Below are 24097 nucleotides of genomic sequence, written 5' to 3'. Positions count from 1 at the left end.
AAACCAACCAGTACTCAAGATATGAAATGATTAGTTGATTTTTTTTTTGACATAGAATTGGCAAGAGTTTTGATATTTGATTAATCTTAATTTACTTAAGTAAAAATGTCAAAAAATTTGCTTGTACCAGCTTCTCAAATGTGAATATTTCCTCGATTCCCAGTTTTCTAGGACAGTAAACTCAGCATGATTGGGTTTTGGACAGGTGGTCCTACAAAAAAGGCAATTTGAATATGTTAATATATCGTTTTTCCACTATTTTCTGACATTTTTTTTACATTGAACAATCAATCAATTATTAAAGAAAATAATTCTCGGATGCACTGATAATGAAAATGATCTTGTTAATGCCTTAAAAGTCTGTGATGGAATAATTCAACTTGCCTGAGGGTTTTTTGTAAGTTAAATACTTGACACACCGAAATTAATTTTTTTTTACAACAAATGCGCTCAAAATAAACAATTAAGGTCTTGAAAATAGATTTAGTCCTTCCTGGAGAAAAAGGCCATAAAATGGGAGTATAACGGACCTGACACAGCTGATATTCTATTTTAGGGGTGCAACTTCCTGACAAATTTACAATTCATCAAACTATATAAACCCAAATAATATAGTATAATATAGTAAATCTGCGTTTTGGGGCCCTTGGGCACTTGCCCGCATCGCCCAAATGTGTAATCAGTAAACATTTCAATAAACATTTCTGATATATATATATTTATCATTTACTAATGTTTAGAGATCAGTTAATAGCCATTAGTATTAACTTATGGGTTGCCAGGTTGTTGAAAATCTAATTATTCTACTAATTTTACACATGCAGAGAGAACACTGAATTAAATTACATTGCAGCAAAGGATTTGTGCAAAAGGTCCCTAGATTTTTCACCAGGCGCTTTGGGAAGAAAAATCGCTAAAATGGTGTGAAAAGACAGTAAATCTAGCGACAGAGACTCTAAGGTGGCAGCACTGTTTGTAAACACATCCCCGATGACGCAATAGACTGCAGCCATACAATTTGGAATCGTAAGGACCAACGGGGGAACTCCGACACTTAGTCACACGGCATCCGGCTGACCATCGGTGCAGCTTTATCACTTACTCATTTACTCAGTCACGGATGTTTCATTCACAGGGCTGGCCCGGCTGTTGCCATCCTGCCGGAAAAGTGAAGAAAGTGAAGAGGAATATAACAAAAAACTATTTCTCAAGCATAATTGCTTTTAAAAACCAGAGAAAGTACAATAGGTAGACAACACATTAAAGACAGACCACTGTCTAAAAAAAGCATATTTATTAGTTCACACAACGGAGCAGTGCCTCCACATGACAACAGTAAATCAAAGCAGAATGTGTCCAACTTATTGGAGAACAGATGGATGAAATGCAGCTGTCTTTTGCCTCAACAGCATCAACAAAGGAAAAAGATACAACCAAAGTTTTATCATGCAGTGTGTTTGTGCAAACCCTTTCTGTTCACAGCTCAGACTTTCCCTTCCAAACACATACACATACAAAGCAGCAGCTCCTTGCTTAAGGAATGGAGGGGTGTACGGGCACATGTTTACAGTCTGCTGGACCAGATAACTGCAGGTAGCAGAACTGTGAGTTGAGGAAGTCAGTCAGAGAGACATGTGGTCTCTATTTCACCAGTCCGATCTTCTTGGCCTCTGTTTCATATATCAACAGCCTCCACATTTTTACTATGAATACTTCTGCTTCTTCATCGAGAACCTAGAAACAAACCGACAGGTTAGACAACTTTTTCAGACAAACATTATATCGAACAGCTCAATAGATCTATGAAATGAATCACACTGGTTGCATGGAAGGTACATGGATTACTTAGGACCAACTATGAATTACTGTTCCAATTAATTTGTTCACCTATTAACACTGCTTCGTCTTACATGAGAGTCTCATGACAGCCGTTCTACTAGTCTGTCAGACTATAATTAGGGACAGTGGTGCTTGCAGCTAAATGCTGCCATCAGCATGCTAATATGCTCACAATGACAGCACTCAAAGATGTTAAGCAGGTATTATGTTAACCACGTTCACCATCTTAGTTTAGCATGTTAGCATGCTAACATTTTCTAATTAAAGCACTAGAACCCAAAGTACAGCTGAGCCTGATGGGAATGTAATTAGTTTTGCAGGATTTTGTCATAAACCAAATAATGGACAAATTGAAGGCACTGAAAATTGATCGGAACCAATAAATTTAAAAATCTATGTCATTTACTATAATTCAACAGTGTGTTTTCTGTACAAACTATCAACCAAACTTTCCCAGAGGAAATGTGTAAATTGAAATTATTTTGAACAAGTGATCTCATCAAGTTCAAATAACCAAAAACCCACAGAAAAAGATACATTTAAACAGACTTAGGTTTGGGATCCAAAATTTCAACTTACCATAGCAACATCATCAAGAATACCCTGAGGGGTGCTGTGTGCCATCACCTAGGGAGAAAAGAAAAAAAAAAAAAACCCATTTGATTACAGTGAGCAACATGCCCAACACTGGAACACCACAAACTTAAGAGGGCAGAAAAAAAAGGACTTAATACTTGGCATCTTCAGAAGAACTAATTTTTTCCAAAAGGAACCAAAATTTACAATACAGAATGCAGTCTGACACTTGAGAAACTTCATATCAGGCAAATTATTTTCTAGTTTTCTGTTCAGAGTTTCACAAAAAAAAAAAAATCACTGACCTTTGAACAGACAAAATCAACCAGAGTGGGCTCCTCCTCGCCGATGTACTCAATGATCTTTTTATTAATCCACGGTCTGATACGGCGATCCATCAGAGTCTGCAGAGAGAACAATCAGAACAACTCATGGTGGAATGTTCAGTTTCTGGTCACATTATGGCAGCAAATAAGCCAATGAATCACTAAATCGATTAATTCAGCTGGGGAATGACAGAATATTTACTCACTTCACTCTACCTTTTAAACAGCATTACAAAATATAGTAAAGTTAATAAAACAGCCTCAAATCCAAAATGTCACAGGCTTATTACCGAGTCAACCATAGTCCAGTCCAGAGGGTAGGAGAAGAGCTCAGGCCTGGCAGTGGGGATCTTCTCAATAAGGCTCTTTATGTGCTTGCGTTTCTCCTCTGTGTTGATACTGCCTTTGGCCCCTGAAATTTCAGCACCGTCCAGCCCCAGACTCTTGTCGTCATCGCCATAGTCCAGTGGAACCAGTTTCCTTTTGCGAGGCTGTTCATCAGCTTCCTCATCATCAAACTTGTTGAAAACACTTTCCACTGTCGCCAGTTTCTTTCGCTTTCCTGCGTTGAGCTGGCTGGGACTGTTGGTGGCACCTGGAATAGAAAAACCGAGGGAACAACTGTTTATTCTGGCACAAAGCAGTAAGGCTAAAGAAACAGATCCTTCCGTGTCCCAAATTTGCTACTGTACTCACCCAGTTTGAGACTGAGACCAATTTTGGGCCGATGCTCCTCGGGAGGTTGGACCTCAGGAGTGTTCTCGCCAGGAATGATGATGCCGCAAGGAGATTCGTTGCCAGGTGTGTTTGGAGTCGCATTCCCACTGGCAGAGGACACTGAGGGAGCAGTAGTGATTGGTCGCATGATGGGTTTGAGTTGCGGCTTGGCTTCTTGTGAGTCCTCTCCATCGTGGTAGTCATCCTCCTCCCCTTCCTCCACATCATCGTCCGAATGCTGTTGAGGGCCTCGAGGCGTCGGCTCCACGGGCCTTACTGACCCTCTCTTCTCCCGATCCCGATCCCTGTGAGCCTTCTCCTGGTTCACGTCCTCCTCGGGCTCAAGTTTCAGAGGTGGCTGTCGTCTGCGCTCTGCCTCCTCCTCCATCTGCACAAACATATATTACACATGAACAATGACCGAGTCTCTTATACATGTCAGGAAATCTTTGGTGACTGGCGGCATTTTAATGATGGATGCACTAGCGTCATTAGAGAAAACAAAACAGGGGTAGAAAACAGGGCAAATTGATGTTCGATTATTCCTTATTAAAAAAAACAAAAACCCACATAGGTACGAACCATTCAAATACCTATTTTTACGCAGTATGTCCATAAGAGGACAAACCAGTACAACAAGAAACATAACTACTTGGGTGCATATTTTTGAGATTTGCCCTCAGGTTGCTAGTGCTGGAATGGTAGGCTAACTGTAGCATACATAGCTTGCATACAACTTTATCTCGAGGTCCCACAATTGCCATCTACTGACCAAAATCTGGAGTATTTCCAAACGGGGCTTTTTAGATAGCTCGGAGTGCAAAGGGTTCTCTTCAGTCGAGTTGAGTTATGAACTCTCTGCCATCATTACCACACGGTTGTTGTTGAATTGTTCCCTCATTTCAGGTTGACCTACATTTAATTTTCAATCAGTGAAAATGACGTGTGATTCCTCTCCGTCATGCATTGCATTCAGTACAGCAGTTCAGACCCATGGGAGAACTCGCAAGGCAGACAGCCGTGGTAGTACTGCCCCCCCCCCCCGACATCGAATATTCATTTTCACAATCAAATGTCTTTTTTTTTTTTAATAATTCGATTATATAATCAAATTTAGAATATTGGTTGAAAGCCCTTATTCCTATAAAACAAAAAATAATCACACAAACATGCTGAAAGAAAATCGTCTGTGCCTCAAATAAAACAGTTCTTGTATGTGAAAGAAAATATATAAGTTCCAGGTGGACTCACCCTCTGCAGCTCGGCATCAGGGTCAGGGTGACCCTCAGCAAGAAGTCTCTGTCTTATCTCCTCCAGCTCCTCCTTCTCCCTCTTCCGGTCTCGCTCGTCCAACTCTGTCTCCTTTTCTCGGTCACGAAGTCGCTTCTGCAAAGCGCTGCCCCTGACAATGAAAATTACAGAAAGTGAAGTAATGTCAAAAGCGATAAAGTGTGCCCCACGCTCCTCAATGTTCGTAAAGAGGGTTACCTGTAGTATTTTGGGTCGTCTCTGTCGTCGTCATAATCTTCAAGGAATTCTTTCAGTCTTTTGGCTTCTTTCATCTGATTTTAAACATACAGTAAACAGTATATGAACATAAATCCAGCAAGTCATCCTCACATATCTGACATTATAACCTGTCTGAAACCAATGACAATAACTACTGGCTAACAATTTGATCTGGGGTGGGTATGTATTCATGTATACCATTTCACGACGCCTCTCGTCCTCCCTATCTGTTTCTTTGCTGTAATCACGAGCTTTCTTCCTCTCACGGATCTCCCAGTTTTTCAGGCGCTATAAGAAGACAGAAAAATAATTCACTGAGTCAGACATTGATTAATTTAATTCGACAGTCATTAATTTTTTCATGTGCAGTTATTTAAACTTGTGCTTAATCCATCATAAGAAAAATTTCAAGAGATTAATATACGTACTTCTTGGTAAGCTGCCTCCTTGTCTCGAAGCCTCCTCTCAAGTCTTCTTCGTTCATAGACGTCCTCCTCATCATCTTCACGGTCCCGTTTTTTATCTTCTCTAGCCCTCTCTCTGTAGAAGACACATTACTGCTGCTAGTCTCGTTTAAATATTATATTAAAGTTAAAATGAGAGGGAAAAATATCATGAATGGCAAATAAAAAAAGTCATGCACTTATTTCATTCATTGTCAGTGTTACTTTGAATGACACAAACTACCAAAGCAGAACAGCATTTTAGAACAGTGGTTTCATTACATTAAAGTTAAATGAGCCTCATCACTTGCTGCCTAAGGTATTTGCTACATTTAATGTAATGCAATACAACAGCTCTGGAATATATTTCCTTTCTTAATTAAGTTTCAAAGTTATTTCTGACCTTGGAAAACGAATCAAAAAAAAGATTATTCAAAGCTCTACAACTGCTACTAAATAGACATTGAGGTGAGTTTGTTTTATCAACTTCCTTTATGAAGACACACATTTTATTGAGACTGTGTAAGAGGACATTGATTGAACACTGGAAGCTGTAATTAAGAGGGGTTCTGTTGATTTGCTTCTATGGTAACCTATTTCTACTATTGTGTCCATCCCCATTTATATTGGTAGGGTAGCTTCATAAGTTTTATAAAAAGTAAATCGGAATTTTTACCGGACTGCATTTGATTTAGCTAGGCGCACCTAATAAAGTGCCAACTCAACATGGAGTATATCATGGTAAAAAAAAAAAAAAAAAGAAAGATACAAAAATGACACTAACTACCAGGGTCACCCTTTATTAATCTGCTTCCAGACCTATTGCCGTTTCCAATTTTTTCATAAGTTGAGATAATAAACGAATGAATAATGAAGTGACATGAAGACCAAATCTCGATTGATTATCAGGCCACTGATTTCTTACACTAAAGAACGATTCCGTTGCTCATAAAAAACGCAGACACCCCTTGGACCAATGTGTAGAAACACATCAACCTCTGAAATTTCATCAAAATTAGACTAGTGAGTAACTGTTCTAAAAATTCTGACCTGTATGAGAAAAGTCAGTACAGTGTCAAAACGAGTCATATGCTTTAACTGTGTGAGGAGGGCAACTGAGCATCAAGTAGGTCATCACTGGCCTATCACTGACCTCGATCTGCTGCGATCTTCACTCACGTCTCGACTCCTTTCCCTCTCCCGCTCCCTCTCCCGCTCCTTCGTCCTCTCCCGTTCGCGATCTCTCTCCCGCTCCCGGTCACGATCTCTGTCTCTTTCCCGCTCCTTGTCCCTCTCTCTCTCCCTTTCCTTCTCTTTCTCACGGTCACGGCGCTCCCTCTCGCGCTCCCGCTCTTTGTCTCTCTCTCTCCTTTCCCTCTCAAGCTCCAGTCGCTCCTTCTCTTTCTTTCCTTTTTCTTCTTCCAGTTTCTGCAGGAGCCCAACAGGAAGAAAGGGGAGAATGGGTTACTGGATTCAAAACATTCAAAACTCCATCATGCTTAAATACATAAATATAAACAGGTTAACAGCACAAGATACTGAAAAATGGTTTAGACACCCTGGGGCAGACATGCTCACATACTGCCATGACTCATTGCTTTGGAGAGGCTGGCTGCTGCGAGTGAGGAAGTCCTCTTAGCCCTGACGTTTCCTCCAGGAAGAGTGGTCCACTGCTTGAGCAGGTTTAATGTAGACACTGCTCAATTCGGGACACACTTACGTAAAACCATAAATTTCAGTTCATTCAAGACACCAAAAGAATTAAGGTAATTTGTGCTTATACGAGAGGTTGCAGCGGGACTAGAAGTTAAGACCATCCTCCGGTAAACTTCTCTGGGGTTTTATCAGCACTTTTTAATTTTAGACATTTACATTACTGTAAAACATTACTGTACACATTATTGTGTAAATCGAAGTTTAGTAGAGAGATCATTTCCTGTCCTGGCTCCAGTATTCAGGATTTGCCTTTTTCACATATGCTACTACTGACTGATTTTTTTCTCACATATGTAACGGGTCAACTTGTCCTCTGCAGTTACTATGTGTTCTATGGTGATGTGAGATTATGTTCTGATGTAATAAGAGGCCATTCCAATAATAAATTCAGCTGTAGGCAAACACGTAATGGTCAAACACACATCTGTCCACTTTCCAAATCAATGTGCACTCAGGCAAATGCAGAAAATTGATATATCTGACCTGGTGCAAGAAGTACAGTACGTTAAATGCATAGGTTTGACACGATTTAGTTAAGTTATGTCACAGCACCGCCATACAAATAAGTGGCAGTGACTACCTCACACTACAGAGGAGATGTGTAATATATATTACGTCTGAACACACATTAACTTAATGCTTGATTCACTCAGCTTTACTGAGTTAAAGGATTTCATTGGAATTGGGGCTTCTCATGCTACAAGCACGCTCATGGGAACATAAAGCACTTAAGATAAAAGTGTCCACCAGGTGCTAAGTCAGCTTTGAACCATCAGGTCAACAAGTTCACTGAGTTCTAACTACATACTTATATATAATACCTTAGTTTGGTCTTACCTATGGGTGCCAAGTGGATTAAAACGAGCCTTGGCTTAACATGGCAAATGGCCCAACTAAGTGAATTACACAATCAGCTCCCATATGTTTTCTACATGGTCATCAGAGAGGCAGGGGAGCAGTGCCAGACTGCAACGCAAGTGCTCCCCTGCAGCAGTGTGGGAGTAACACAGCCAGGCTATGAGTCTACATTTATATTGTGATTTTTTTGGTAAATATCATAATTCTAATACATTTGGACATCATTTTATTAGCATTAAAAACATTAAGCTTTGGAAACAAAGGAATGATGGTACTACTAAGGTGGATACAAATCCTTTTATTTTTTCAGTTTAGAGATTCTGTAGACTACTGTTATGCCTTGAGCATCTCCCTCAGGACAAAAACTGTAAGCTTTGAGTACAGAATATTTCCAATAGTAAGTGACAATATATTTTATGTAAGCCTATCTAGAACGCAGCTACTTCTAATACCTGAGAAGTTCTCTGCACCTTTAAACTGAATGTGAATAAACACGAAATGTAAACCATTTGTCCACATTCTCGCTAGCCAACAGAAAAATCATGGCATTTTCTACAGACCGTTTTGGAGCTATTGGTGTGCAACTTACAGGTGATGAACTACGGTTTCAGCGCTTCTCTCCCCCTACACATCCTACAGGCTACGTGTGGGAGGGAAAGCAGGTCAAGTGTAAAGTCAAAATGATGAAAAATGTCCAAATGATACCTGTAAAGCAGTTTATCTAATTACAGTTCATTCACATAAAAAAAAAAAAAACATCTATAAAAAACTTGTTTTAAATTTCATGGTTGAAACAGATCAGATACTGTATTCCATTTTACCACAAGGAAATTAGTGAAGCAGTCTTACCTGTAGGTTGTCTTCTGGTGTCTCTTTGGCCTCTCCAGCCCAATTAATGGTAAAACAAATCCTCAACAGAGTCAGACCCACTGTTCAAACAGTGCCCTAACTGATTTAAAAAATGTCTAAAAAGCTGTTAGTGTTCAATGCTATAAATCTTGGCTGGTTTACAAAATTCAAACGACACTGTCGGAAATGTAGGTCTGATAGCTCTTAAGCAAAAATAACTAAATAAATAAATAAATAAATAAATAAAAAGAAGGGAAGGATGAAAGATGTCTGAACTACCTGTTCTGCATGAGCTATACAGTACGTTTTACATTGTAATTTAGCTAGACTTGATTCAAATTAGTATTTGTCTGAAGGGAGGTGTTTAACACAAATGGAGAGACCACAAGGTATCTACCAGCTTGGTGGTATATTCTCTAGCTCTTATTGTATCGTCTAGAGCTGTCATCTCTACTCATCCCAGAACTTACCTCATTTTAATATTCCATTGTGAAAAAATGGATGATTTCTTCACTAATTCTGTATTCAGTTAATAAATCACTATTGCAAAACACCCAGAGAGGTGGGTTATATTTTAGTTGAATGCCAATTAGCAACAGTTGTCAATAGCCCACCTCCTATATACGGTGCTTTGTACTGTATACCCATCACATCTTCGTACATACATCTGTCATATTCTTGCTGACGCGGTGCGTTTGCTCTTCTTTGTTGATGGCAATTCTTGTCAGGGGTGTTTTGGCATCTGCTAACGTGGTTTTTATTTTGCCCCTCTGGAATTATTTTTTAACATTGCTTTTAAATATCACATATCAAAGTGTTCACTGATGAGCATTGGACATCCTTTTATACAGTAGCTCTAAATGTTGCTAATTGGTGTTCATCCTAATACGATCCACCTTTTGTAGCCGTGTTTGAAATTGTGATTAGGTTACGAGTTCAGAGGTAAAGTCCAGTTCCACGTTCCACGAGTGTTTTACTTTGTGTACCCCTGTAAAGAAGCTCAATAACCCTGCAGCCTTTTCCTTTTCATTCAAACTCACTCATTTCTTTCCTCTTTCTCTCATTGTTTAACTAGGGGTTGGGGGTGGAGTTACCACGAAGTCACAGAGGAGAAGAAAGAAAAATTAAACAGTTGTTTGAAATCAATAATTGGAGAAAAATAAAAGGGATTAAAAAACAACATGAGATGACTTACCTCATTAGTCTTCAGACCACAGAGTGCTGTGGAGGGGCGCTCCCTGCTTTAGTAATACTACAGGCTGCAGTTCAAATTACTGCAGTGGTTAGGCTCATTCAGTCTGTGTGTGTTCTTCAAACACAACATTCATCATCTGAGGACCTGCAGGGGTTCACTGAGCTTCCCAGCCTTCTAAAACCGGACTGAGTGCAAGCGCAACATGCTTGCTGAAGGGTTTTTCAATGCCGGTTGCAGCACTGATGAAGTGGCACTTTTCTCCCAACCACTCAGTTTCTTTAGTTAAAATCCAAGAACATTTATGACACTGTGGACTTAATCTTCAGGTTTGTAAATGCCAACAATTCTTAAATAAAAGTCAGGTAACTGAATTGAGAGCCAGTTGCCCCTCTGCAAACCCCCCAGAAGGGAGCGCCCAACATGAGTAAAGAAGAAATGAAAGATCATACTTACATCCTATCCTCGCAACTTTTTCCAAAGCAGAGATTCTGAGATTCATCTTGCTCTAGTCACCAAATGAACTCTACCATATTGGTGGGGTTTAATCAATAGATTAGCTTTAGATGGAATTTAACATTGTGTCCATGCACTCTGTGTGAAGAATTTAGCTTGTGCAGAGCTAAAACCTTTAGTCTCAAATCAGTATTATGAATAATAACAGCTCTTGCCCAATTCTGAAGTAATGAAAGATACCATAAAGCCATCTGAATGGCTGATGTAGTATTGGAATCGTTTAAGCCTTTAATAGATAATATAAAATGTTTGAATCAACATCAACTAATTCCTATTCCTTTAATGTTTGAATTTGAATAACTAATCTTTGTGTTAACAGACTACCTCCATACTATGGTTGACAGTAACAGAACAGTCTAAAGGAGGAATTACCTCCATAATCTATATAGATTGCAGCTCCATTTGCTGTTGAGGAATTTCTAATTACAAATGTGGAGGATGTCTCCCCCAAAACTTAAATTACAGATTAATAACAGCAGTTTGATACATTACCTTGTGTGTGTCCCGGAACTTGCTGATCTCTCTGGATATCAGGTCTCTCTTGTCATCCTCCATCTCCATAGCATTGATATCCTCCTTAGACAAAGGAGAGAAAGACAAGAAACAAAACACACTAAGCACTCACTACTAAGAATATGCTACAATCGCAGCACAAGAAAATGTTGCTCGGGGCTTTGTTTACATGTACATCATGCAAACGCTACCTCCTCTTTCTTCTCCTTCCGCTTCTTGTTGCGAGGTTGACTGTCAGGATCCTGCGAGGGAGCATTTAGCTCACTTGCATACTCTCGGATGAGGACGTCTATCGCCCCCTTCACAACCTGGTCCCGACGCAAGGTTTCTTCGTCAAGAACCTCCTCCTCATCCTCATCCCCATTCTTTGAGCCACCACTGGCCCCCTATATGTTAAAGCCAGAAAAATAGAAGAAACAAACTTACAAACCCAATTTAACAAGACGAAAAACATAAAAGAAATATTCGATTTATCTTTTACTCAACAGGTGAACAGTATACCCCATTGGCACTCCTCTTCTTGGCCTTCCACTCATCTAGCTGGGCCTTGGTCTTGGCATCTACCTTGACTAACAGCTTCTTATCACCTAAGAGCAACTCGTGCAGAAGTCTGAGAGCTCGCAGCGTAGATTCAGGCTCCTTATACTCACAGAACCCAAAAGCTTCCGGGAGTTGACAGGAGAAAACAAACAGTTCCACAGATGTTAATAACAAAACATCTTACTTACAATATTTGCTATATGAAAAATGAATGACAAAAAAGCCTAAATCCCATATAATTCAATGCAGTAAAATGTCCAGTGGGGTGAATACTTTTTAATACCCATTATATTGACCCTCTGGTTCAGTATTTGAAGTCTCGAGCTTCTCCTGAGTAACAAATATTTACATAAGGCGAAGATAGTTAAGGAAACATTTAAATGTGTTGCAACCGTTTTTACCTTGAAGTTTTCCAGAGGCACCTTGGACCCTTTTCCAGCTTAGAACAATGCCACATTTCTATATCAAAAGAGGACAGAAAAAAAAAAAAAAAAAAAAAAAAAAAAAAACTATTTAATTTGACATTACAGATGCTAATGATTCATGAACAATGAATTAATCACTGATACGATAGTTCCCGTAACAGTATTTACGTTTCCCTGAGACATTAGTTCCAAGGGATTTGTCAGTGGTTACCTGAGACGAGCTATGACAAGCTACGATCAAAACCAGTGATGCAGGTGTTGTGCAAGTGGTATTCTGTAAAAATCCAACTGGCAGGATACACGGTGCTGTTTACCTTGATGATGTCCTGAAGGTTTGAAATTGTCCTAACTCTAATAAGTGTTTGTCACCTGCGACTTTTAATCTAAGTAGTTCACTATTGCTGCCCATTCTTTTTTCATTCTGCAATACTTATAACTTGAGTGACCACAAGATAGGCAATTCTGATTAACTGGATTATTTCATTTTATGTACGGTCAACTCACCGCTAGAAGCTGTCTGACCAACATGTCAGATGCCTTTTCAGAGATGTTCCCCACAAATACAGTGGTGGTAGGGCCACCGCTGTCCTCTGTATCCTTGGCTCTGAGGGTTCCAGACTCCTTCTTTGGAGCCATCGGCTTCTGTGCTACAGCAACTGTGGTCGGGACAAGAACCTGCAATATTCGCAAACATGACAAGCGACCAATAATAGGTGTGAGGGTCAGTCTGCTTTGGGTTGAGCTGCACACTTCCCCAAAAACAAACTGGACAACTGCGTTGAACTCTTAAGACGTATAAGGAATATGTATTTAATGGCAGATCGGTCACAACAGCCGATGCTTCAATTGGGATGCAGTAGGTAGGAACTCCTGTTTCAAACTCACTGTGGGTGTTGGGGTCACTACACCCATATGAACCGGAATCATGGGAGTACCTGAAAATACAAACAAAATACAATCCTCAAACCATGTATTGAGGCACACAACTACAAACAACCACAGACAATGATATGATATTGTTGTATATGCATTTACCCAGGCTAATATTCAACAAGATCGTCCAAACAAATATTGGCAACAGTCTTGAAATTTGTGTTCTGTAATTAGCATAAATTGTGACTTGATTACTTCATCCGCTAAGAGTTTAATGTTATCTGGGTTTTAGTTTCAAGCATTTCCCCATAGTTTTCCCATTTCAACTTATTTCTCGCTTTGACAACAGTGACGTCGTGTTGGGTAATTTTCAGAGATATTCTACAGTTAACTTTTTTTTTCCAGTCAACTCAAAATATGAGACCAAAAGCCATAGCTTTGTCATAGAACAGTGTCACCTTACTTCTGCACTTTTACTGTCAAAGAACTGGCCTTAAGTTGTTGACGTGCAGGAGAACAAACACTAAACAGGACTCTTGGCACTTAAAAATGTAATTACACCCTCGGGTCCTAAGCGATTTTTTACCTTTAAAAATCCCACCAAGGGACCTAGAGCCTGATCTACAAACACACAGCTGTTACAGATTACGTGGCCACAACGGCGTTCAGTACCTGGCGGGACAGCTGGGGCGAACCCCCCGTACTGTGGAGGTGGGATCCTCGGGGGTAGCTGCGGGAGGCCAATCTGCTGGCGGTTGAGCGGAGGAGGGTACGACATCCTTAAATTTACAGGAACCTACAGGAGAGAGAGAGAGGACGTTCAACTCAAGACCAACGGAACATTGTTTTTCGGGGTTAAGCTGTGCCATGTCAAACTCATCACAGTGTCGAATTTTTAACACGGATAGGGCCACTGGCTGCTTACACTGCAAATTAAGTAGGTTGGATACCTGCTCAGTCTCAATTTGGCCACCCTCCACGTTTAACGTTAAGTAGCTAATTAGCTCAAGGAAGCTAACGCGGACTCTGTGGCCTTGCTAGTTCACATTAGCTGCAGCGGTCAAGTAGGGATGTTACTCACCTGCAGTCGCGTGTGAAATAAAAACCAGTCTCTGATAATCCTATAGATTGTCCAAATAAAAGCCCATTAAATACGGTTAACAGAAAAACGAAACGCTCAAGATTAGCGTTATAATTACCACCGGTGTGAACCCCTATGGATACAAATAACTGGAACCTATTCTTTTCGAAATGAATTATGGGACAGCACTGGTTTGGGTTTTTTTGCTCTAATATTGGTCTGTCAGGCGAGCACTCGCTCCTACTTGAAGGGATTTTTTTGCCCTTTTAATACATACTGACAGTGCCAACTCCTACACCAGTATTGGCATTGTAACTTGATCTTAATAAGAGCTATTGGCAAATGAAAATTAACTTTGCCAGAGAGATTTCCTGAGAAGCTTTTACATTCTAGTTAGCTTTTCCATTTCCTTAATCCTATTTTTTCTGTTAACCAAGTGGAACATAACGTTAGAAAACGTGGTACTAAGAGTTAATGATCAATTCAGGTCAAAACAAATGGTTTAAAAATTCAAGAAGACTGATTATACTGACACAATTTTCCTAAAATTTGCCCACTTGAACTCAAAAAAGCACAAAGGCACCTCAGAATATAGATTATTCATTTGGCAGGTGCGTTTATCCATAGCAACTTACAGTTACACAGACATAAAACACTTCTCTGTATATTGCAGTTCCACAGCACCACATACCAAAGCCTCCAAAATAATCAAAAAGTTGAGTCAACACCTCACTAAAAAAATTATCAACACAAACTGAACATTGTAGACTTCACGAAGGGAGGATTTATTGCAGGACACTTTGATATACACCAGTTACCAGTTTTAATGTTGTGGCTGTATATATGAAGTGTGTGTTTGTGTATAGACAAGAGGAGCTAGGGATGGAGACATCAACCCTGCAATCAATGAACCACCTGCTCTACCACCTCATTATTTTGCCCTATAATGCCCTCTGGTTCTCAGTTGGATGCTCTCTGAGGATTAATTACACCACCCTTCCAATGGCTGGTTCCAATGTTTTTCAATATTTTACTCCATTACTATCCACTTAACAGCACTGCTGTCTATTTTGTATAAATTATGTAAATTACGAAACAATTATTTTTGCGCCTGTCTGCGTTACCATGTGACAGCAAAGCAACACGACAATTACATATTTCCCATTGCAAAACTGGACCAATCAAAGTTTCAAATCTCTCTAGGTCTATCATAGTGGAATAAATTAAAATTGATGGCTCACAAGAATGTATTAAAAACATACAAGATTGCCTTGAACATGGCCAGCAGTTCTAGAAAGCGTGATTTCGAATAAATAGACTGAACATGCAAAGAAAAAAAAAAGCTGCAGTGGTCCTCTGGCCATAAATTCCCTAAAGTGTTTGATTGATCAGATTTTGTTCCAGGTGAGTACGCAGCTGTCTGTGAGGCATTACTCGGGGCAAACTAAAGTTCCTTTTCCATGGTCCCAGCAGTCAATTTTGGCTGGAATTCAGCCCCAGAAAATCGTCGCAACGGAGCAGGGTATGTACGCAGGAGGCGTTGAAGGTGTTGCCTGACATGCTGTACTCAGGGCAAGGAAACACTCCGTGCACACAGTAAATGCTCTGCGTTAAACACGCTGCATTCGTTTGTGAACGCTCGGTGGCGTCAGAATGCCTCCGCCTTGAACGTTGCAGCAGGAGTCCTGTCGGTGGCTCCTCCACTTCCCGGTCCCGATGTGTATGAGCAGAACCTGAGTTTTCCAGCCGTTGGCTGCGTCACGCCACGGAAACATGGGCTCGTTACGTAGGGAAAAAAAAAAAAAAAAAAAAACACTCGTGTGTTCGGTGTTGTTCGGCAAAACCACAACGTTCAGTTCGGGTTCCACGACTGTACTGACGGCAATGAAATGTTATAAATGAGATATTAATGTAAGTACCGAACATGGGTATAACAGCCTGTTACAGTACTCGTATTTGAATTGATTGTTTCCATTCTATGCCATCGTGCTCCGCTTAATTTATCTTACAGCTACAATGGTGAATTAACGTGCAGACTAATGTCACATGCAAAACACTTGAGATCATGAAAAAAAAAAAAAAACCTGTACCGTTATAAAGACCCAAGAGTTTCTAATGTAGGTCAAATACCTGGACCAGATCATTACTCAGTACTTCAGTATTACTGCCATTTCAAAATAGTTGATATGAATTTGGTTTGGTAAGCTCATAATATATATATATATATATATATATATATATATATATATATATATATATATATATATATATATAGGGATATAAAGAATAAATTAAAAGCAACAAAATAATAAATAAGTTAACCCTACTAACGCATTAGTGCATTAGCAATAGTAATCAAACATAAAAAAATATAACACATGTTCTGTATAACGAGTACTTTTACGTTGGTTTCTTTAAATACATCTTTAAATACAAATATGGAGAGGTGGTTACGTCTTTGCGTCTTGCCCCTGCAATCCGATATGTTATGGCCGGACCTCCGGGACACGTGTGAACACCCAAATGCTAAATGCTTTCATGTAAACGAGCCCATCGCGTCCGTGGAAATTTCCACCTGGACGAGACCGCAGTGAGAGCGCCTCACAACAAACGGTGCCAAAAAGCTCGCGCCTACGTCAGGGCCGCGGGCCACGCCCACGGAGCGAACCCACGGATTTCGCCGTCTCCCATTGGCCGGCCCGAAGGTGTGCCACTCAACCTGACGTCAGACGCTAGCCGCGAGACGGGACGTGCGGTTGGTCGCGTAAGTTTATAACACGTTACCGACGCCAAGTATCACAGGTCGTTTCGAAACGTTTTTGTTTGGTTTTGTTTTGTTTTGTTTTGTTTAAAAAACAACAAGAACAACCTTCGTTTTTCCGAGTAAATTACGGCGCGATGATCGGTGCCATTCACCGGACGCCCTCCATTTCCCCAGCTCATGAATATTAAACAGATTTAGGAGGGATAAGTTCGGTCCCTTGCTCCAGCGCGGCCACGTTCAGCATCCAACAGGGCAACATCTCGCGTCGCTTTCATCAGACTCGATCCGTCGGCGACTGGCGTCGGTTTGATTTGGGCTGGAACGTCTCTGACTTTTGAGAAGAAAGAAGAAAAGAAAAGAAAAAAAAATGGCTTTGAGAGGACCTCTCTTCCGTCTTCTCAGGACTCACCTCAGCCACACTTGCCAACAAAGCAGAGCCCAGTCCGTGGCTGTGCTAGGCGCTCCGTTTTCAAGAGGACAGGTAAGAAAAGCTTTCTGTGAACGGGATCTGTTTCATTTAATCACAGTTTTAAACCAGACCCCACATCTCCAACGTCCACTTGACTCCTTTCTGTTTCTTTTTTTTTTTTTTCTGACAGAAAAGGAGAGGCGTGGAGCACGGCCCTAAAGTCATCAGGGATGCGGGGCTCATCGACAGGCTTTCCGGGTTAGGTAGGTGGAGGGAGGCGCGGATAATAATGGAGCAGCCGGTGCCGCGGCGTTATGTAACAGCGGCCGGGTGTAACCTGTGGGGCCACCTGGGCAGCACAGGCACGCATTTAACCCCCACCTGCGGTTTCCAGTCACCCTGTTACATCATCGTGCAAACGTCCGACATGTAGGCCGGGAAAAGTTATTGCAGCACGCAACAAAGTGATCCCCGGTGTTAATAGAAGCCTCCCGTCTTCCTAGCATCACCTTTCACCGCGTATTTAAATAGGATTAAACGCCATCATCTGAATAATGTAAATCGCGGACCCAGTTTTTCTCGTCCCCTGTGTATTTTTCACGCGTAGTGTGACAGCGGAATAAAAACCCAAACCGGGCCTCGCCGAAACCGTGTAATGATGAAAATCCCTGAAGAAACGTTATAATGATGAAGCAATGGCGACGACAAAAACCCGCGATAGAGCTTCATTCACAGGCTCAGGACACTGTGGTAACTTTTTTTTTTTTTCTCATTGCGGGTGGCCACATGTCTGGTTTAGTCATTCTGGTCCCCAACACATGCTCGGAAGGGCGCAGGAAGAGGATGGCTGATGTGTTTCCACTCTGTCGTCACTGCAGACAGACTCATCCGCACTGGAACAGCACTTTTGTGTGCGTGTGAGCATGTGTGTGTGTTCTCAATGGAAACGCCTACGTTACCCGGCGGCGGGGGGGGGGGTCGTCAGAAAAGGGCAGTGCTTCTTTGCAGATGAAAGACGACACCCCAGGCGGAAAACAATCCCTTTCTTATCTCAGTGGTGTAGGTCACTGTGGTTGCATTGTGCCTGGAATTAGAATGACCCGCAGCAAATCCCAACAGTCACGACGGGAATTATGTAATCATAGTCTGCTGAGATTTAAATACACCACTTAGGACGGTAAGGTCGCTCTACAGTCAGCCCAGGCTCCGTACAGTCTGTCTACGGTCTAGACACAGATGCGTCTGCTTTAAAGCACCAAGGGACACTTTAGATTAATTTGGTACCACATCTAGTCCAATAAAATTAACGGGTCTTCAACTAATTATTTGTATTATGATTTATAGTAATTAATTGATCATTTATCTGTTTTTCTGTGATTAATATAATAACAAAATCCCATTAAAAATTATTCCAAAGGGATATTTAATTTGACTTAAAAAAAAGGGGGGGGGTCTTGTTGACTGCAGAAGATTCAAACTAGGCAAACATATGTATGTTAAAGTTGCTATAAATACACGCACTATAGAACATACCACAGGCTAAATATAGGCCTACTATCAAGTTCATATGAATACCACCTAGTTCACCAAGATCCACAGACTGTCAGTTCTTGTATGAATATAACAGAAAAATGTCAGTGATTGTTGGTGATATTTACACACTATGTTGGTGTTCCTACAGGGGGTAATCTAGGTGTGTGACAGTTAAGGACATTAGTGCCTGTTCCTGTGTTTTAGCCAATTAAATAGATCCATAGAGTTCAAGCATTTTCCAGGTAATCCTAGCGTGTCTGGCCCCCGGGCATCGGTTTTATCAGCTGTAAACAAAAGCCGCTGTGCAACGGGCGCAGCCCTCCCCATCTTCATCAAGCGTTCGACATCATTTTGCTTTTCTAAACCTGACACACAGGTACTAATGCATGCGGTTATTAGAAATGTGTAGTTATTATACTGCAGTGCTTGACAGTCGAATGGAATCAAATATTTTCCACAAGATTACAGCACCTAATATGTTAAAATATATTTAGAGTTAGGTTCCACGTGTTTAAACTTGGTCCAGAATAAAGTAAGGAAAGAATTCACTTTGTCATTTATTATAGTAAAAAGGCATTTGTCACTAACTGAGCCAACACCATGAAACCAAATCCTAACTGAACTACATACCATGATGTCTCGAAACCTTTACGCTCTCAGGGTTGCTGTCAGTTTGTACAAGCTGTTTCAATGTGATACTCATACATATACCCAAACCAATAATCACTGGGATTTAACTGCGGTAAACACTTATTACACTTAGCAGTTGTAAACTTGAATTTCACATAAACAGAGGCAGAACTTGCAGTTTTTCACCGCTATAACAGACTTTTTTTTGAATTGTCCTGCAATAAATCCTCAGGGTTGCAATAAGACAAGGGCTATTCCTGTCCTGTCTATGCATGGTAATGAGCCACATCGGTTGCCCTTAGATCAGCAGGGTAACACTACACGGCCATCAAGGCTCCCATGGCCAGACGAACACCCAATATGGTGGATTGCATCACTTGTTTACCTCACAGTCTATGTCCCAGACTAAGAGGACATTTTTTCAGTCTTTAACTTCTGCAACCAGCCTGGCATGATGTGAACCGCACTGACCGAAACCTGAGCCTAAGTGGGAAACGGGGCAAATGGAAAGTGCTGTGTCACTAACGTTCCACTGGCATCGAATGACTCGGTCTCATCAGACTGCGAGGTCGGACAGATGCACGTGAAGTCATGCTGAAGAATGTAGAGACTATGCAGGCTTTTCAACTCAAAGCGGCACCCGCAGTCTTCAAAATACTAATGTTTTTTTTATAAAACAGACATCAGGGCTGTGGTTCCTTTCATGCAACAGCTAATGGGTCCCGGGCTGAAACAATGAACCCCTTGCTGAGTGATCGTAAACTGCACCAAAAGAGTGACTCTGCACAACACGCCTTTATGTAATAACAGCTTGTCGTTGGTTCCCCAGATTACTCTGTCCACGACTTTGGAGACCTTAACTTCCACCAACTTGAGATGGACGAACCCTACATGGATGTGAAGTTCCCTCGCACTGTGGGTGCAGCAAATAAGATGCTGTCTGGGGCAGTAAGCAGAGCTGTCGGTGCTGGACACACCCTCGTCATGCTTGGAGGTGATCACAGGTGATTATCTCAGAATAAGGAATGTACAGACTGCTGAGTGCACTGCACATCAAGACGCTGAAATCATACAGTACAACTACTATAGTCAAAGGCTACTGTATATCATTTTACCGAATGTTACCGCTGCGACTCCCCTGCAAAGACACACCCAGTCCCTGAATTAGACTAATATAAACACCAGATACTTAAAAGGCTGTCCTTGTCCTTTCACAGCCTTGCTATCGGATCAGTGAGTGGCCACGCCCAGCAGTGTCCCGACCTGTGTCTCATCTGGGTTGATGCTCATGCAGATGTGAACACGCCCATGACCTCTCCATCAGGAAACCTCCACGGCCAGCCTGTGGCATTCATGCTCAAAGAGCTGCAAGACAAGGTGAGGAGAAGTATCAACAATATGCCACCCCCGGCGGTTTTCGGTCTGAGTTAATCCAAACAAAAGCTCTGGCCAAGAGAGCCGAGCTCTGCAGGCGCCTTCAGTAATCCATTCATGTACGCAAGTACTTGGATGTAAAAAGGTTCTGGAGAAAACAGTCATGTCAGTTAACTTGCATTGAGAGGGGCAGTTACTTGTAACACCATCCTCTATCGCGAAGGAATTACAAAGTACAAATGCATAAATTGCACAGCAACAGTAACCGGTAGTGTCCTATCAATTTTCTACAGTTATTTTCTATATTTTACTATAAAGCAGTAAAAAAAAAAATCATTATATCTTTTAAATTGAATAATGGAGAGTTTCTCTCATCTTTGTAAAGTATGGTTTGCCAGGTACTTTTGATGTACTAAAAATAACGTAAATTATGGGCTGACATTAAAAAAAGTCCAGACATCACCCAATGGTGGGCTTTTTTTTTTTTCTATCCCCACAGTTATCTAAATTCCATATTAAATTATCTCTTACTGTCTACCACAGATGCCAAATATCCCAGGGTTCTCCTGGACGAAGCCATTCCTCTCCTCCGGGGACCTGGTTTACATCGGTCTGCGGGATGTCGACCCCGGAGAGCAGTAAGTAGACACTAGCACCGATGTGAACGTCATTTTCCAACATGTAAGCACTATGAGAATAGCTCCTCATGCTTTTTTAATTTTGTTTATTGCAGCCATATCCTGAAGAACCTGGGTATCCAGTACTTCACCATGAGGGATATTGACAGACTAGGCATCCAAAGGGTGATGGAAGTCACTCTTGACCATCTTTTGGCAAGGTATGTCTAAGTGATAATGATATTGCCATACTGTTAAACACTTTAAATTATTGTATGATTCTTTTTAACGTGTAATATGCTTAACATTTAGTAAAAGTCAATGGTTTTTTTTAATTTGATAAAGCCAAATGAATTCCCATGTCTGAATAGAAGTGAACTGTAAAGTCACGCTTTAACTTTCTCACCTTCTTGAACAGAAAACAGCGACCGATCCACTTGAGCTTTGACATCGACGCATTCGACCCGTCTCTGGCCCCTGCCACGGGAACACCAGTGAATGGAGGTTTGACCTACAGGGAGGGAATCTACATCACAGAGGAAATCCATAACACAGGTACAAATGGTTGCAACAGTCTAAACAGACTAAAGATGCCTTATTTTTTCCGATTTTCTGTCCTTAAGAGACTTTTATTGTCAGTTTTTAGTATCTAACTTGTGATTGTGTTGATATCCAGGCCTGCTGTCAGCCATGGACCTGGTGGAAGTCAACCCTATACTAGGGGCCAACCCCGAAGCCGTGGAGGCCACTGCCTCTTTGGCGGTTGACGTCATTGCGTCGGCCCTTGGACAGACGAGAGAAGGGGCTCACGCGTCCATCGATGAGAATCCATCCGTGAAGGACGACACAGAGCAGCTTCGCCTCTGAGAGCATAAAGCGAAGCTATGAACTTTATCAACATCATCCCTGAGCATTCCGCAATTTTGAATACAAGACTGCAAAGACTAAATCTAAATATAAGCTTAAGTTTTGAACTTTTTGTTCCCATCATTTTGCTGTTTGGTATATTGTTTAACCATGAAAAAAAAAAAAGTCTAGATTTATAAAACCTGTGGCTGGAGCTTTACAGATTTGTGGATAAAGGTTCAAATAGATAAATCTGAGACAAAAGCCTTGGACATAATTTAGAAACTACTACACTTTTGGTGGAAACAATGCTCATTTTAAACAGCAATACTAACTTATTTTGCTCCTGTATGTACAGTTATAAGTTAAGTGTTAGAGGATGCAGCTGCCATGTATTTATTATGTGGTTGGTTTACAAGAGAATGAACCTGCCTCAGAGGTATGATAAACTAAGTCTGATTTAGTTTTAAGTCCGCAGTCTTAATACGGACTCTCAAAACTGTTCTGTGGCTGTGCTAGTTAGTACAAACTAGTAATGATGTGTTTGCACTTTTTGACCAGGTGTGGTTACTGTATTTTGTTTAGAGTTTACTTTTGTATCTACACCATGAACCTAGCAGTATATGTACTAGAATTTCCTGCGTGTAAAAATATTTACTGACTGCATCAGTATTATTTGGCTTGAAAACTGTAATATCCAGCTTTGCTCGCAAATGCTGGCAAAAAACAATTATTTGCATAATTAATCTGGATTTACTGTCTGGTCTGTATTTGACTTGAATGACTTTTCCTTGTAACAGAGTTTATATTTTGGTCTTCCATAAATGTGATTACATTTTTTGTTCATGTGTACGGGTGTTCATTTTTTACTCTAAATGAATACAGTACAATTAACCGGTGTCATTTCTACAGGACAAATTCACTACTTGAACGAGACTTGACAAGGGCCTGTAGCCGCATATAGCTAGCTCTGTGAGGCTACACTGTTAACGTCAACAGCCTGTAGTGTTGACCGTATTGGTTTGGCATGTTAACTTGTTAACATTTGCTTACTAGCACTCAACACTAAGTAAACCCAGGGGATGTGACGGAAATACCATTAGTTCCGCAAGTAAAGAGTCATAAACCGCATTACAAGACGTTTTCACCAGAACTCTCCGGCGACTCTGTCCGGTCTCCAAACTACGTTTTGTCACACGCGAGAGTTGACAAAAGTGAAATAACGCGATACAATGCGCCATTGTGTTTTGTTTTGTTTTGAATTAACGTTTATTGAGAGACATTTTTTGATTCGTAAACATAAGTCTTCGGGGAATGTCGTAGAATATAGACAAAAGAGTGAAAAACGAAAGAAAAACAAAGATTATTTAGTTCCGTGTCAGAAATATGAATAAAGAGATTACAGGTTTTTAAATGTGATAGTGTTCGAAAATATGTCCTTAGATCTGTTTGTATAAATGTAATATAAGAGGTAACTTCCTCAGGAATTTCATTTTTTTGAACGTAAAATTTGGTTAAACTAGGATTACTGAATGTTAATAACAAATCAGTTTTTAAATGAAATTTCCTTATTAAAATATGTTTAAAGATCCAACTAAAATTGTGTTGTGTGAACCTAGCGTAAGCCATTAGGATTCATCCTCTGAGGACCATGACTGGACTGACCCTCATTGCAATCCGCAGAGTCACACTACCAGCACTGCTGAAAAATGATGCAAGTACTTGAAAAGAAGCCATGGCCAATGTTTAGACTTAGAAATATAAAATTTATACAACTATAAACTGTTATTAGTACTGCTAGTAACATAGTTACATAATGATTAGTTGGATTAATAAAATGTTATGTAATTTACATGAGATTATACTGTTGGTATCTACCCTTTGTACTAAGGAATATCAAAAAAATGTGTGCTTTTTGTCACCAAACCTGTTTTTGTACTTGACATCACTC

The 24097-nt window shown here is 40.6% G+C and overlaps 2 protein-coding genes across 5 annotated transcripts; one reads left to right on the top strand and one right to left on the bottom strand.

The window, feature by feature from the left end:
* Window positions 1–1279: 1279 nt before the first annotated feature.
* On the bottom strand, window positions 1280–14170 carry rbm25a (RNA binding motif protein 25a). Of its 4 annotated transcripts, none has more exons than XM_040137058.1 (18): window positions 13974–14170; window positions 13565–13688; window positions 12905–12954; window positions 12524–12694; window positions 11996–12053; window positions 11556–11716; window positions 11246–11440; window positions 11034–11117; window positions 6564–6838; window positions 5396–5507; window positions 5166–5255; window positions 4947–5020; window positions 4710–4860; window positions 3438–3846; window positions 3032–3336; window positions 2721–2819; window positions 2419–2466; window positions 1280–1734 (listed from the first exon to the last, which is right to left on the bottom strand). In XM_040137058.1, exons 2-18 carry the CDS (start codon window positions 13668–13670, stop codon window positions 1642–1644), a joined length of 2481 nt encoding a protein of 826 aa, XP_039992992.1. In that variant the 5' UTR covers window positions 13671–13688; window positions 13974–14170; the 3' UTR covers window positions 1280–1641. The 4 variants fall into 4 exon arrangements, with proteins under 4 accessions (XP_039992992.1, XP_039992995.1, XP_039992993.1 ...); XM_040137061.1 differs by having other exon boundaries at window positions 11034–11114; XM_040137059.1 differs by lacking the exon at window positions 13974–14170 and adding an exon at window positions 13843–13946.
* Window positions 14171–16696: 2526 nt separating this feature from the next.
* arg2 (arginase 2) lies at window positions 16697–22986 on the top strand. The gene is made up of 8 exons (XM_040136834.1): window positions 16697–17218; window positions 17337–17409; window positions 20139–20313; window positions 20527–20686; window positions 21227–21321; window positions 21417–21521; window positions 21719–21855; window positions 21977–22986. Exons 1-8 carry the CDS (start codon window positions 17105–17107, stop codon window positions 22165–22167), a joined length of 1050 nt encoding a protein of 349 aa, XP_039992768.1. The 5' UTR covers window positions 16697–17104; the 3' UTR covers window positions 22168–22986.
* The last annotated feature ends 1111 nt before the right edge of the window (window positions 22987–24097 follow it).

This window comes from Xiphias gladius, chromosome 10 (assembly GCF_016859285.1).
Source record: "Xiphias gladius isolate SHS-SW01 ecotype Sanya breed wild chromosome 10, ASM1685928v1, whole genome shotgun sequence".
NCBI classification, from domain to species: Eukaryota; Metazoa; Chordata; class Actinopteri; order Istiophoriformes; family Xiphiidae; genus Xiphias; species Xiphias gladius.
Note: the sequence above shows the minus strand (reverse complement) of the source record. Positions and strands in the feature narration are given on the sequence as shown.